Source organism: Lagenorhynchus albirostris, chromosome 16 (genome assembly GCF_949774975.1).
Source record: "Lagenorhynchus albirostris chromosome 16, mLagAlb1.1, whole genome shotgun sequence".
NCBI lineage: Eukaryota > Metazoa > Chordata > Mammalia > Artiodactyla > Delphinidae > Lagenorhynchus > Lagenorhynchus albirostris.
The window spans coordinates 59,436,212-59,451,216 of record NC_083110.1 but is presented as its reverse complement, the minus strand read 5'-3'; the positions used below and the strand labels follow the sequence as shown (position 1 = coordinate 59,451,216).

Sequence of the window (15,005 nt, the reverse complement as noted above, 5' to 3'; positions counted from 1 at the left end):
GTCTGCCCAAGGTCACACAGCTAATAAGAAGTGACCTGACATTCAAGCCAGGTCTGTCTGACTCCCTTTACCCAAGCTGACCTCTCAGCCCCATACAGTGGTAGTGATAAAAACCAAAATAAAAAATTATGATAGAAGGAAGAAATATTTAACGAGATTAGCTGAACAAACTGTGGCATATGAACATGACAGAATGCTATTTTGTTATTTAAAATGCTGAGTTGTATAGATTCTGTGGATACATATGTGTATTTGAAGTGATGCTAGACAGAAAAACAACACAAAATTGTTTACCCACATGAGCTATAACCATGGAAAATGTAATTATACTCACGGGTCAGGCAGCAGAGAATAAAGAATAAGCAGGAAGGCTCTGGAGTCAGAGACCGCCAGGGTTTGAACTCCAGCTTTGTTGCTAACTAGTTATTATACTGTGGGCAAGTTGCTTGACCTCTGTGTGACTCAGTTTCCTCATCTGAAAAATGGGGCTAATAATAAGTGGTTGTGAGGATTAGATGCACTGATAGGTTATAAAGTCCTTAGAACAGAGAGAGAGAGAAAGAGAAGGTTAGCCTAGTTACTCAACAAAGAAAAGTGAGAGAGATTAGGGTGTTGAGCACCTTGGTGGAAAATCAAACTCTGGCCAATTTGCCTTCCCCATAAACAACCACAAATGGAGCCTCTTGGGCACCTTTCCCCTTAGGCCAGGCCTCTGTCTCCCAGCAAGGACACTTTAAAGGGTTGTTTAGAGCTATTGCCACCAAACCTGGCTGAACTCACACAGAATTCAGCTCAGGCAGGTGTAGAGCCCTTTGCACAGGCGATGCAGGGGCAGGAAAGAAGACAATGGAACTCACCCACTGGGTTGTCAAGCCTTATGCCTTTTATCCAGTAGAGGATTTCGAAAGATTACGCAGATTTCCTACAGTAGAGCAACCAATCAGAAGTAGAACAAATAAATGTCTCATGTCGGTCTTACCACAGACTCTCTCCCAAATGTGGTGAAGTGATTTTGTTACGCATTTCTCTCCTTCCTTCTGGCCCCAACAACTACAGCTGCTCCGAGTGCAAGAGAGCTGAGCTTAACCTCACAGCTTAAGAAGCTGCAAGATACCATTGCGCAGAGGACAAAGGTAGAAATTGGGGACATTATCCGGATCAGAGGTCACATCCGCATGTACAGAGGAGAGCGAGAAATTTACGCCACAGCTTATTGTAAGCACAAGATATCTCTGCCAAATTGGTTGTTATTCTGTGCGTGTGTCCAGTAAACTCATTCAGCGCAAAGTCAAACTTCTAAAAAGTTCAAATAAAAAGATTTAACTCTCATGAAGGAACAACATGCTTTCTTTAGAAAAGTAGCATTTCTTAATTTTATTTTGAAGAGGTCACTATAAATAAATTGGGAAAGAAAACAAGTGATTCATTGTATATGGCTGACAAATTGTATTCAACATTTGGACCCCATAGTAGAGTCTCTGAGTGTGAATCCATTTAGGGAAGAGTGTTCATAGTCTTCAAAATGATGGAAATTTCTTGAACACCACTGAGTCCATTAACTTTGAAAGAAAACAACTAATCAGAAGTGTGACAGTTCTCTGTCATCTGAGTGGTGCCCTTTGCACCGCTCTGGCTGGTTTGTCCTTGGAAATCTCAAGGACAGCCCAGTTGTCCACCATTGTACCAGATCAGTGAATACGCTCATGCGCTTTCCCTAGCCCTGGTCTCCTCTGGCCACGCCTGTGTCACTTAGGGTATCGCATCCCCTCTCGCAGGATGACTGGGAACCATTCAGTGCGTTTAGACTGTGATCCTGGGCGTCCTTGAGGAAGGAGACCCACCAAGTGCTTTGTTTACTGTTGTCCTGGCAGCAGTCTGGACATGGGGAAGCACTAATCTCCGTGTAATTTCTGTGGCCTGCTTTCCCCTGTGGCTTGTTAGATAAAGTGGATGATCCAGTGTGCAACATTCAGATCGCAAGGATGCTTGAGCTGCCCACCATCTACAGGAAAGTTTATGACCAGCCCTTCCGCAGCCCAGCCCTAGAGAAAGAAGAGGCACTGAGGTAAGTTCTGGACTATGACTGCCGACGATGTGACCACAGCAATGAGGCCAACCAGTGGGATCCCAGATTCTGGGGTGGGCCTGGGTCCAAATCCTGAACTGTCCACTCACTCACTGTGGGGCTCCAGGCAAGTGTGTCCCCGCTCTGGATGCCTCAGTGTCCTCACCTGTAAAGTGAAGGTGTTAATAGTGCAGGTGTTCTAAGGTTTGGTAAGGAAGATATATGTGTAATTGGAGTCTCCGAAGGAGTGGAGGGGGGAGCAGAGAGAGAATATTGGAAGAAATCATGGATGAAAATTTTCCAAGTTTGATGAGGACTGTAAACTCACAGATCCAAGAAGCTCAGTGAACCCCAAGGCAAGAAACGTGAAGAAAACTGCGCCAAAAGGCACATCATAACCAAAGAAACAATACCAGCCGCTCTCAACCAGGGATGACTTTATTCTCTTTCAGGGACGGAAAAATAAACAGGAGGAGGAAGAATATATGTATATTTGTTACTATATGCCTCAAATAACTCAGAGGAGACAGAAATGATCATAGTGGCTGCTGGGGGGTGGGGGGGCCGGTGGGAGGGGGACTGGAAGGAGGATAGAAAGGAGGCTCTTCACCATGTACCCTTCCCTTTTTTAAACATATTCAATATTTATAGATTACATATTCCAAAAAATTATATTAAAAAAACCCCAAACTGTAGACCTGTATAAAGTAAAACGTGGAAGTTCTCCATTTTCCTGTCTCCCGCCTCAGTACCATTCCCCAGAGGTTACCACTGTGCAGAGGTTGATGTGTGTATCCTGTTAGGCGTTTTTCTTCGGTTGCATACACAAGCATGAATATCCACCCACGTACTTTGTGGGTTGTCCTTTGCTTCCTTACAAAAATGGCACCGTCCCTCACATGCTATTCTGCAGCTTGACTTTTTTCTAAATCTATCACGAATATCAGTTCCTGTAGTTCTGCCTCATCCTTTTAAACAACCACACAGTGTTCACTGGGTGAACTGCTCCTTATGTCAAAAACATGCATCAGTATAGTATTGCACTTGCTAGCTGTTTCAGTTTTACATGCGTCCAAAAGGAACAAAAGTAACAGTTTTCTGCAGGGCTTGTTAAAACTTTCTCCCAGCAGCAATCCAGGCACCCTGGACCTTGACAGTCTCACGTATCTGCTGAGTGAAAAAGTCAAAGAATTCCTTGTGGAGAACAGAGTGCAAACCTTTTACCAGCAGGAGTTGGAAACGGTGGAGTCCCTGCTGTCCCTTGCCAACCAGCCTGTGATTCACAGCGACTGCTCCGGGCGAGTAAGTGCGGCATGACCATGTGAGAATTCGAGGCCTCTGCCCCACAGCTGCAGGTCGAGGGTGTGGGTGGACATGACTGTGGCATTGAGACTCACAGGGTGTACCCGGAGTATAGAGGTTATGTTGATTCTATTCTGGAAACGTCACTGACCACTGAGAATTTGAAAGGAGAATGCACATGCATGCCCTTTTCCCCTCCTTAATCTCATAAAGCTTAATCTTCAGGTAGAAAAAAAAAATAAGGTTCATAGCACTTAGTACTCACTGAGATGGGTATTTAATGTCAGCAGGAACCAACTGAGGGGGAAATAGATGAGAAGAGCTAAAATTATCCTTCCAAGATTATTTTTTGATCAGCAAGATGATTCTTGAACTCGAACCAAGGTTTTTAATGACTTGTTCTGTCTTCTCCAGAATAAGGTTGATCTATCGTGTCTTAGGAGTTTGAATAAAGATCAAGTTGTATTCAGTCTGGTTTATAAGTAAAAATTGCAGGGAATACTCAAGTAATTTTTTATTCATCCTAGAAAGAGCTGTCCTCTTTTTTTTTTTTTTTTTATGGTATGCGGACCTGTCACTGTTGTGGCCTCTCCCGTTGCGGAGCACAGGCTCCGGACACACAGGCCCAGCGGCCATGGCTCACGAGCCCAGCCGCTCCGCGGCATGTGGGATCTTCCCGGACCAGGGCACGAACCCGTGTCCCCTGCATCGGCAGGCGGACTCTCAACCACTGCGCCACCAGGGAAGCCCTGTCCTCATTTTTTAATACCCATAGTGTTAGAGGTGAACTCAAGGTGTTTGGTGTTTACGTATTTGCTTGGAATTAAGAATTATCTGAGACTTTGGTTTTAGGCTTTCCTTTTCATTGCAATTCCTTAGTTTTTTTGTTGCTGTAACACGACTTGTATTTATTTATTTCATTTATTCCACTGGGAATGATCTCTGCTTGAATGTCACCTTCTTGCCCTCCCTGACCTTCTGCTCTGATAGCCACCAGCTTCCTCACTGTGTTATCACTCTGTTTCCACATTTCGTGATAGCACTGGTATTTATTTGTTTTGTGTGCCTATTACCCCACCAGAATTTAAGTTCTCTAAGAGCAGAGCCTTTGTCTGTCTCATTCTTTGCTCTCTAGAACAGGGCCTAGAACATGGTTGGCGTAAAGTATGCTCTCCACAATTATTTGTTGATTGAAGGAATGAAAACTTTTAAAAATTCAAAGTCTGGGAGTTCCCTGGTAGTCCAGTGGTTAGGACTCGGTGCTTTCACTGCTTTCAGGCAACTAAGATCCTGCAAGCTGTGCGGCACAGCCAAAAAACAAAACGAGAAAACAAAAATAGATAAAAAAATAAAAATTCGAATAGTCCAGGAAACTGTCTAGTTTTTAAGTTTCCTTCCCATCCTCCTTCCTCATCCCCTTTCTACAGAGACGAGCACCATCTCATGAGTATCCTTCTGGAGATAATCTGCATATATAAACTAGAAGTAGTTGTATCCCCTTTTTTACACAAATGGTATCATACTAAACACTCTATCTACCTAGGTTTTCATTGGACAGCATGTCTTATAGGTCCTTTCCTAGCCATACATATTACATACATATTACATATTACATATTTGCCACTCAATAATAATCTTTTATTATGTGTATCATAATTTCCTTAAGGGGTCTCTCCATTCCTGGACTGTTTAGATGTTTTCTAGTCTTTTGCCATTACCACCAGGGCTGCCATGAGTACCCTTGTGAGGTAACATAATTATTCTTTGTGATTCTGGTGGAACAGATACCAGGTCTCTGTCCCGACCTCCTAAGCATGACCACTGCTTCTCAGTTTCATTCGTGAACTTGATTATCTCTTCCTGTCACCAGGCTGTGTGCCCAGTGTCCCGCAATTTCATACATGGAGATGAGGGATATTGTTTCAGGAAACACCGAGGTGGAGAGGGTCAGGACTGGCCGCTTTGTTCTGTGCCGCCGTTGCTTCTGCACAGTTGTAGCTCCCCAGCTGTCCACTGACAGCAGGAGTGACCTTCTTCCCATTTAATCATTTAGAGGAGGCTCAGTGCCAACTTGGCCTCCCAGGACTTCTGACCACTCTCTTGGCATGTTTAGAAGGAAACGTTGAAGCTTAGCAAAGACCACATCTTCCTGTGAGCCAGCTCTTCTGCAATAATTAAGTAGGGAGAATTGAGGACTAAAAGGCCCCTCCATTCAGAACATTCCAGGGAGGACTTTTGGTGTGATATCTTTTTGAGAATGCTTAGAAAAGAAATTTGTATCTGCCCGGTGTTATATGTTTAAAAAGAAATGAATATGGCAGTATATCTGTTTTGTCTTTGGAAACTACTTTTCCATCAGTTATGAATTATTCCCTCACATGGCTCTGGTTGGGGAGGTCAGTGTCATTAAATTGAATTCTGTTTAATAGAGCCTGGGAGACCCAGGATGCTTTACAATGATGGTGAAACCTTAGACCCTTTGGCACTTTCTGTAGTCATACCGATGAAAGCTTAACAAAAAAAATCATTGTGATGTTGTCTTAGCTTAGAGGCTGGGGAGAGTGGGTTTGAATGCTTTCCCCCTTTCTTTTTTTCCACAGTGGCCCTTTTTAGCAAATCCAGAAACATGATAAACAAACCTTGCAAAACCATTGTTTCTTTGACAACTCGATAAATGTTGAGTTTGTTTGGGAATGAAGACTATATATATATTTCAGAGATCCACCCAGTTCCTGACCTGCCACAAGGAGAGGCCCGCTAAGGCTCAGCCCGTTCAGCTGGTCACTGTTTTTGTTTCTGAACAGTTTCGGTTTCCTGAATGGGACGAGTCTGTCATTGCTCTTTAGAAAAAGACAAGAAAGACACACATCTCAGGCCAGGAAAAGCTACTAGCTAGAGGGACGATTGGAGGCTTTATCCTTGAGCCTGTGTCTTTATAACCAGCAGGGAATTATGTCCTGAGTTCAGCTGAGGCAAATGTTTTTGGAAAGGAAGCTTCACATATTGTTTATATTTACAGAGAGCCTTTTCTGCTGGGTCCTCCTTGTTCACAGCTGAAACTGCTTTTACTCTCCCAGGCCTCACACCCTCTCTTCCTGCTGCTCGATCTGACTGAAATCTGGGAGGAGGAACCGGGCTTTCTGTATGGTCTGAGGATAACCAAGAGTCATTTTTAATGACAGGAATAATCGTGCAACAACATTTCTAGTCAGTTTCCCATTTATTTCTATATTGGGAAGAGACATAATAAACTCAACCCTTAGGATCCTTATATTAAATTGACCAAAGAAGACGAATCTCCTGAGAATTATGAAGATGAAGTAGTTATAAAGTCATGTAGGGGAGCCTGTGTTGGGTTGAGCGTTCTTTTCCTAAGTGAGAGCACTCACGTATGAAATTAAAAACAGCTTTGCCTCAAGCCCCCCTGAATAAAAAGATATGTGACTGAGGATCGCTGGGAGAGGTGTTTATTCTAAACACACCCAGATAGCTTTTCTGCCCGTGGGAGTCATCAAATATTTCTCAACCTGTTCTCCCTTCAGAGAATGGGTGCTGTCGTAACCTGGAGTGCTTGTCAACTCTCAGGCCCTCCTGTTCTACTGGCCAGGTTCTCCAGGCCTGTTCTGTTGAGAAAAAACCTAGGCTATTAATTAAGAACGTTAGTCTCTCCTGTTCAGCTCAGGAGAGCACATTTGTGAAACATCACCAAGATCTGTTAGATTCAAACAGTGCCTGTCTGGGAGGCCTCTTCCAGAAAGCAAAGATTTCTTTCAGGATGGAGCTGTCAATACTTGAGGCCATTTGGGAGTTCCTTTCCTCTCCCTGTCACTTTGTGGGAATGTCATCAGCAAATCCCAGGCCCGCTCTCTGTTTCAGCATCTGTGAGTGCTGCCCCAGACAGCCTCCATAAGGACCTTCCGTTAGAGGAGTAGGACTGTGCCTTCAAACACTCTTTTGGAAGCTTTGCCACGTTTCTTTGGCACTCTGATCTTTCTAGTATCTTGATGTATTTCTGTCACATTACAAATGGATCTGTACCTTGAAGGACACTTATTACTTACCACTTCCTTTGTTTTAGGAATGAACTGAAAATCCCTAATGGAATAATTAGGAGGATATCGCCTACCTATATGGGGTATTTCCCCTGAATACACACATATTTTCTCCATCACCCACTATGTGTCAGGGAGCAGGTGGCCGAGATGAGTCCCCAACCCAAGAAGCACACAGTCTAGTTAACCATGGTAGGACATAGCTGAAAACCTGGCCTCCTTGAAATAAGAAGTAGGATGACCTGGTAACCTCTCTAGGCAAACTTGACTCTTAGAGAAGGGAAGGGATACTGAAATTGAGGAGAGAGCAAACTGACAGCAGCAGAGTGTCCTTCCTCATGGTGTTCTCGCTTCCCCTAGGGCCCTGTCCACCTTCAGCCCAGGGACCCTCCCCTTTGACAGATCTCTGCACAGCTGTTTGTCTCCACTGTCCTCCATTTAAAATAAGGAGTCTATTTAATACTCTCTATGTGCTGGAATCCCCAACTTATTATTTCAATGTGTGTAAAATTCTTTGATGTCCGTAGGAAGAAGTTGTATATATGGCCACAATTTTAATGAAAAAAGTGAGCCAGTAGGTATAGAATTTTTGGCTCTGTTTAAAAAAATAAATCAAAGATTGTCATTTTGATATTTCCATTTTATATCATTGAGTTAAATGAATTAAACAAACAAAAAATCATAACCAAGGTGTGGAACAGTTATCAAGTGTGATTCTGCCAGAGCAAACTTCCCAATCCTCCTTAAATACCATCCTGCTAGGCCCGTGCATACCTGAATCTTTTTGACTCAGTAGATAAAAAGCCTGTTGGGTGAATTCATAACCAGTTGGTCTAGGGATTGCCCTCAAGTGCTGTAAGATGGGACTTATTTCTTTTCTTCCTTTATTTTTTTTTCCTTTTTTTCTTCCTACAGATGGATTTTAAGAATGACACCACTTCCAAGGCAATTCATAGTATATTTAGGAACGCTATAAAGCTGCTGCAGGAAGAAGGACTTGTTTTCCAGAAAGATGGTGGTTTTGATAACCTATTCTATGTAAGAGACCTGCAACTTAATTTTTTTTCTTAGCTTCAACTGCAAATATATTTATTACTTAGGATTGTTTGTTTCCTGTTTTTTAAAAATCCGTCATTAGGAGGTACATAAAGTAAGGAGTGAGAGTTGGCCCTTATCTTTCCTCAAGATACCGCTTTTAACAGTACAGCCTTCGGCACACATGTAAATATAGGCTCCTGTTACCAAAAAGATGTGATCTTCCTCTAAATCAGGATTTCTCAACTTCAGCACTGTTTGAGCCAGATGATTCTTTGTTGTGGGGTGTTGTCCTTTGCATTGTAGGATGTTTGGCACATCCTTGGCCTTCACCTACTAGATGCCGGTAGCAGCACCCCCAATTGTGGCAACCTAAACGTCTCCAGACATTGCCAAGTGTCCCCTGACCCAGTTGAGAACCACTGCTCTAAATAATGCTCAGCAACTTTTGGAGATGCCGGAATAGCACATCACAGTCATCTTTCCATATTAGTCCTTATAAATCTGTCTCACTCTTTTTGACATCTGCATGGTTTTCCCTATTGTGGGAACTTGCCGTAAATTGTTTAACCACTTATCTCTGATGGCCATTTATATTGTTTCCAACTCTTGTCCTCACATATAGTGTTGCTATGTCTGTTTTCTTGTGGACTTATGTAAGTATTTCCGTAAGATCGACTCTTAAAAGAGGAATTGGTGGAGTAAAGGGCATGTACCTTTAAGCTTTTGATTGCCTCCTTCAAAAGTGGTGCCAGTTAACATTCCCACCAGGGGTACAAGTGCTTGCCTACCTCATACTTTGAGTTAAAAGTTCACCTCTCACTGCCTACCTTTAATATGGGAGGAACCAAGCTGATACTGATGTTGTTATCGATATTGATGTCCACTTTAGTAGCATAGATGTAGCTTCAGCTGTGAGCGATTCTCCTGAAGACAGATCAGAACTCTGGGAGATCCCAGAAGCCTCATTCTTTACAGGCATGATTCCCGAGGGGAAGCTTTCCTTAATAGGACATTTTCTCGATGTTGATTAACTCTAGTGATTCCCCATTTTAGAACATTTTAAAAAATTAAGATATGTTTTAAATACTATTTAAATAACTTCTGAAAAGGGTATTCCATTCCGTATAAGGGTGAGCGCAGCCCCCCCCCCCCCGGCCTCCCAGGACAGGCAGGCCTGGTGGGAGCTGATTGCTTCTTGTGGTTGGAGAAGCTCATGCTGGGCAACTCACCCTAACACCCTCCCACCCCAACCCGCACCCTCACATCGCCCCCCGGGAGGCTCTGCGTGGCCTCCTGGGTCAGTAGGAAGCTCCTCTTCCTGAGGAACAGCAGACCATGGGCAGCAGTCCAGGGATGAGGTGTGGCAGGGCTGGGGCACTTCCTCCTGTGAATCAGTCTGAGCTGGAATGGGGTGATCCAGCTCTAATAGCTCTATTTTCCTCAGCAGAGCCACCCCCCTTCTCTGACTTCACTCCCCCCTTCTACCTCAACCCTGGCTCCTAGGTTTCTGTTTTCCTGAGGGCATTGCCTCAGGGACGGAGTTATCTTTTCTCTGTATAGTGCTTTCCAGCTTTCAGCAGCTCTCCCACATTACCTTACTTAATCTTCCCAACACCCTGTAAGTCCAGAGAAGGGTCCTTATCAGAACCCCCATTCTTAAATCTGCTCATTCCAAGTCCGTCAGTCCAAGGAGCATCCTGACATATGTGTGTGTTTGCGTACTTTTTTTTTTCTCCTTCTTCCTTTTTTCCCCTTCCTTTCTTCCTCTTTTTTCCTTTCTTTCTCTTTGATTTTAGATTTACTGTTGAACATGAAGGTGAAACCCATTTGATGGCTGGCTGAGAAAGGAACCTTGGTTGTGTTTGCCTTTGAGAACAGACAGTGTTTCCATTCATAAACTAGATTTACTCTCTTGCTAGCTTTGCCTTACAGTTTTATTTCTTTTGTTTTTTTCCTATGGTTGGGTGAAGGAATGTGAAACCCAAGATAGAAAAGAAGAAACACAAGAGGAAAGAGTCCTCGGGGTTGATCACTTGTGCCTCCCTCAAGAACATAATGAATAAGAGAAATTTTATGAATGTGTTATGAATATTTAAGACGAAAGTTGCTCCTTGAAAGCAAGGGATTCCAGCTTTTCTTTCTATCATGGCCCCCCGTAAACCACCTCCCGAGGGAATATGCCTGTGGGTGGACTTCAGAGCAGTGAGCTACTTAGGGACAGAACTGGTTTGACAGCTGGCCACGTATCCAAAGCGACACTCTGTTGGTGTAGGGATGAGGATTGTTATGAAATCTTTAGAAACTATCCTAAAGACCAATTTGGGTGTCTGGATGACACAACCTCTGTTTTACTTAACATTTCTTTCCGAACTGTTTTTCCTATTTAGGTAACCAGAGAAGACAAAGAGTTACACAGAAAGATCCACCAGATCATTCAAGAAGACTGCCAGAAACCAAACCGTAAGTGGTGTAACGTACATGTGTCTCGGTGCCCTGGAGGGGGCTGTTCCCTCCCGGAGAGCGCTAGGTGGAGAGTCAGGAAACCTGGGACCTTTCCCAGTAACAACGTGGAAGCATGACTGGTCAAGATACCTGCCCTCTCTGAGCCTCAGACTCCTCCTTTCTAAAGTGAGCGTTAGCCTTGCACAGTTGTTCTGACATGGGCCACACGTAAGAGTCAACCTTGGAGCTTTTTTGAACATACAACACTCAGGTCCCACCCCTAGGGATTCTGATTCACTAGGGGCTGGGATGGGGGCTAGACAGGTGAGCTCCTCAAGTGATTCTGATACAGCAAGGTCAGCTGTTACGCTAGGACTTTTTAACATCCTTCTGGTTTCGTGTCCTCTGTAATTTGTGTTATTTCTTGTTCCACTCTTCCTTCTTGTCTCTGAACCCAAACCTGACATTTTCCTCTCTTCTAACATCAAGCCCTTCAAGGTTGGGAGGAATGGCTCTAGACATTACAGTTTGTGAACAGTGTAATTCAGTCATCCTGAAACCTGATAATTTGCAAAAGAAATGGTTGAGAAAATAGTTGGTTTTAGTGGAGTTAGATCAGCCCCTAGTGGTTAGAAACTCAAACTGTAGAGAGTCTGATAACAGATATTACCATTTTCATACTAGTTAGAAAGAGAAGAAAACATTAGTCCTATGTTTAAATCCTGTGTAAACTGATCGCTCTTAAAGGTGACTTTTCAAAGTCTACCTTTTGCAAACATGTGCTATTAACAAATGTTGGCATATGTCAACAAATGACACCAGAAGAAAAGTGGAAAGGCTTGTTAGTGAGCACAGGCCTCCTCATTCTGCTTTCTTTCTCTCCCGGGAGGTCCACCTCCAGTCCTTAAAGCCCATATATCCCTGGGGCCTGGACCTGTTCCAGGCTGAGTCAGCAGGTGGAGCTGGACCAGATCTCCAGCCCTGGTGTTTATGGTATGCAGCCTTATTTAGCTCTTAAGGACCCATGAAGTCACCTCCCAGAGTGGTGTGACAACAGGTCTTAAAATAAACTGAAAACAATCTATTATTTTAATGCAAGGTTTCTAACTATTGTTCACTTCATTCAGAACAAGAAGGATAAATATCCTTTAGTTGGGGGAAAAACCACCTATCCACAATTTAAGGAGCTTTTTAGAGCTGTGAAATGTGGGATTCTTCAACCAAGAAGGGATGAGAGGAGAGGCTGGTCCCCAGGTGACATTCCTGCACTCATGGTAGTCCCAAGCCATCTGGCTAGACTCTTATTTTGATGTGTATTAGGAGCAGGGTGGATTAAAGTGATCCTAGGGCCTGCTGAAGCAAATGAAAGCAATTCACACTTCATTTCTTAGGAGAACCAAACAGCCTTGGTGACCTGAGGGTCTATAAAGTGACAGGTTTTATATCCACTTCTAATCCACAGGCCAGCTCCTGCTTTGGTGAGTGTGTGTGTCAAGGTGGACAGGCTCTGCTACTCAGTCTGTAAATGGGAGCCTTTAAAAAACATAAGCCAATTCCCTGGAACTAGTAAACTCCCAGGAGACAAATTCTGGAGCATGAGTAACTGAGAATACCAGTAAACATACCTTGTGGGAACTGTCAGAGTCTGTTGTAGCCACCCCTTTTCATAAGAAATACCTATGACATTAAAACATTATTCTGAATAATGTATGCACAGGATAAAAAGTCAAAAAGTACAAAAACACACACAGAAAAAGTGAGACTCCCTCCCAACACCGAGCCCCAGGCTCTGTGTTCCCCTTTCCAAAGGCAGTGGGTGTTACTAGTTTCTGGCATATCCTTCTAGAGATGTTATATGCACTTATAAACATGTTTGTATAGTTTATCCTTTCTAAAAAACATAAGTAAAGCTTAGCATACAATACTCAGTGTTTTATACCTTGTATTTTAAATCTAACATTGGCTTATAGCAGCCATTCAGCAACAGTATGTGTAAAAGTACCTGTCTTTTTAGTGGCTGCACAGTATTCCACTATATGTATTGATAGATATTCGACCATTTATTTAAGTATTCCTACTGAACCTTTAGTTTGTTTCTAACCTTTCAGTATGAAACATAGCATTGAGTTTTCCTTGGCAGTATGATTGGTAGGAGAACTTAAAACCTTTAGTCACTTATGAATATTTCAGCAGAAGGTAAACCTACAATAATGAAAGGATTACAAACATGGGCCAGTTTTAGGTCCCTAAAGCACTGATAGAGGGTTTGTCTGAAGATGGGCCGCATGGCATAGTTGTGAAGAGCTGGGCTCTGGAGCCACCTTGCTTGGGTTTGAATCCCAGCTCTGCCACTTTGTAGCTGTGTGGCCTTGAGCAAGTCTGTGCCTCAGTTTCTTTATACGCAAAGCAGGGATAATAATCGTACCTACATCGTGGGTTGTTATGAGGATGAAATAGATTGGTGTTTTATGAAACTCTTAGGAATATGGCAGAGTAAGAACACCAAGAATCCTTCCCTCCACTTAGACAACAATTGCATCTGTCTGATGTAGCTATTTTGGAACTCTGGAGTCTATCAAGGCTAGCAACTTCCAGAGGAAGATTTGGACAATGAATTGGGGTTAATTTCAGTCAATTTTCTGATGTTAGTAGCAGCTACTCATCCCCCATCCCCAGCTACATGGCAGGCGGCTGTGCATGTGTTTCTGGAGCAGTTTGTACAGAGCTTGTGGGAGCTAGCGGGGGCAAAAAGGACCCAGTCCTCCATGTATCAGGGATTTGTGCTCTGATCACCAGTTGCTGCTTCTGATCACAGAGGTGCAGGCAGAGAGGTGGGTGGCCATTGTTGTACCTCCTCCCATTGTTGTAAGCTGCTCACCCAACAGCTGAAGTGACTTCCAGGGATTTAAAAGACTGGCACCCTTTTTTTTTAAACCCCTTCATTTCTCTTTTTTACCCCTTTTGGAGCCAGAAAAGAAAGACTGGAACATTCAAAAGTACCTGCATATATGGGTAAAATTAGAAAGCGACCACACATGCCCAGGGAAAGGCACAGGCTCAGAAATAGACCTGAGAAGACCTTAGGTTTCCATCTCAGGCTGCTCCTTGGCACAGAGACAGCCTACAACAACCAAAAAAATAAAAACAATAACAAAAAGCAGCAAACACCACAGAAGGTGAAGAATCTAATCTCCAGAGTTACCACATTATTAGATTCAAATGTCCAGTTTTCAACTAAAAATGAAAGACATTCAAAGAGACAGGAAACTATGGCCCATTCAAAGGGAAAAATAAGCAACAGAAACTGTCCCTGAAAAAGACCTGATGGCAAATTTATTACCCAAAGACTTTGAAACAGTTGTCTTAAAGATGCTTAAGAAAATCATGGGTGAACAAAATAGAAAATATCAATAAAGAGATACAAAAACTAAAAAGAAACCAAAAAGAAATTCTGAAAAGTACAGTAACTGAAGTGAAAAGTTTACCAGTGATTCAAAGGCAAATTTGAGCAGGAAAAATCTGAAGAAAAGTGAACAGAACCTAAAGAACCTGTGGGACATCATCAAATGGACCAACATATGCATTGTGGGAGTCCCAGAAGAAGAGAGAAAGGGGCAGAGAGAATATTTGAAGAAATAATGGCTGAAAACGGCCCTAATAGGATGAAGGACATGAATATAAACATCCAAGAAGCTCAGTGAACTCCAATTAAGATGAACTCAAAGAGAGCACACCAAGACACATTATAATCAAACTTTTGAGAGTCAAAACAAAAGAAAGAATCTTGAAAGCTACAAGAGAAAAACAACTTGTCACATCAGTAAGATGATCAGATTTCTTATCTGAAACTTTGGAGGCTGGAAGGCAGTAGGCTGATATATTCAAAATGCTAAAAGAAAAATAACCTGTAAACCAAGAATCTTAGGAGCCTAATACACTTAAAAGAATTATTAGTCTGTGTTCTTGGGCACAGTGTATAAAGTTGTGGTTTTGTGACATCAACAACTGAAAGGGGTGGGGACAGAGCTGCAAAGGAGAAGGAACAGAGGTTTTATATATTATTGAAGTTAAACTAGAATAAATTCAAATTAGTGTGTTATAACTAT

The 15,005-nt window shown here is 42.8% G+C and overlaps 1 protein-coding gene across 4 annotated transcripts in view; it reads left to right on the top strand.

Annotated features, from left to right (window-relative positions):
• STN1 (STN1 subunit of CST complex) overlaps nucleotides 1-15,005 on the top strand; it is a 44,445-nt gene that overhangs the window by 16,818 nt on the left and 12,622 nt on the right. For 3 of the 4 annotated variants that reach the window (XR_009535930.1, XM_060125299.1, XM_060125297.1), the window contains 5 exons: nucleotides 1,057-1,215; nucleotides 1,942-2,065; nucleotides 3,193-3,367; nucleotides 8,335-8,457; nucleotides 10,845-10,917. Coding sequence is in view for 3 of the 4 variants with exons in the window: in XM_060125299.1 (XP_059981282.1) it covers nucleotides 1,057-1,215; nucleotides 1,942-2,065; nucleotides 3,193-3,367; nucleotides 8,335-8,457; nucleotides 10,845-10,917 (654 nt within the window). In the remaining variant the exon portion in view is untranslated. The remainder of the gene's footprint in view (nucleotides 1-1,056; nucleotides 1,216-1,941; nucleotides 2,066-3,192; nucleotides 3,368-8,334; nucleotides 8,458-10,844; nucleotides 10,918-15,005) is intronic. The other variant, XM_060125298.1, reaches the window with a different exon arrangement.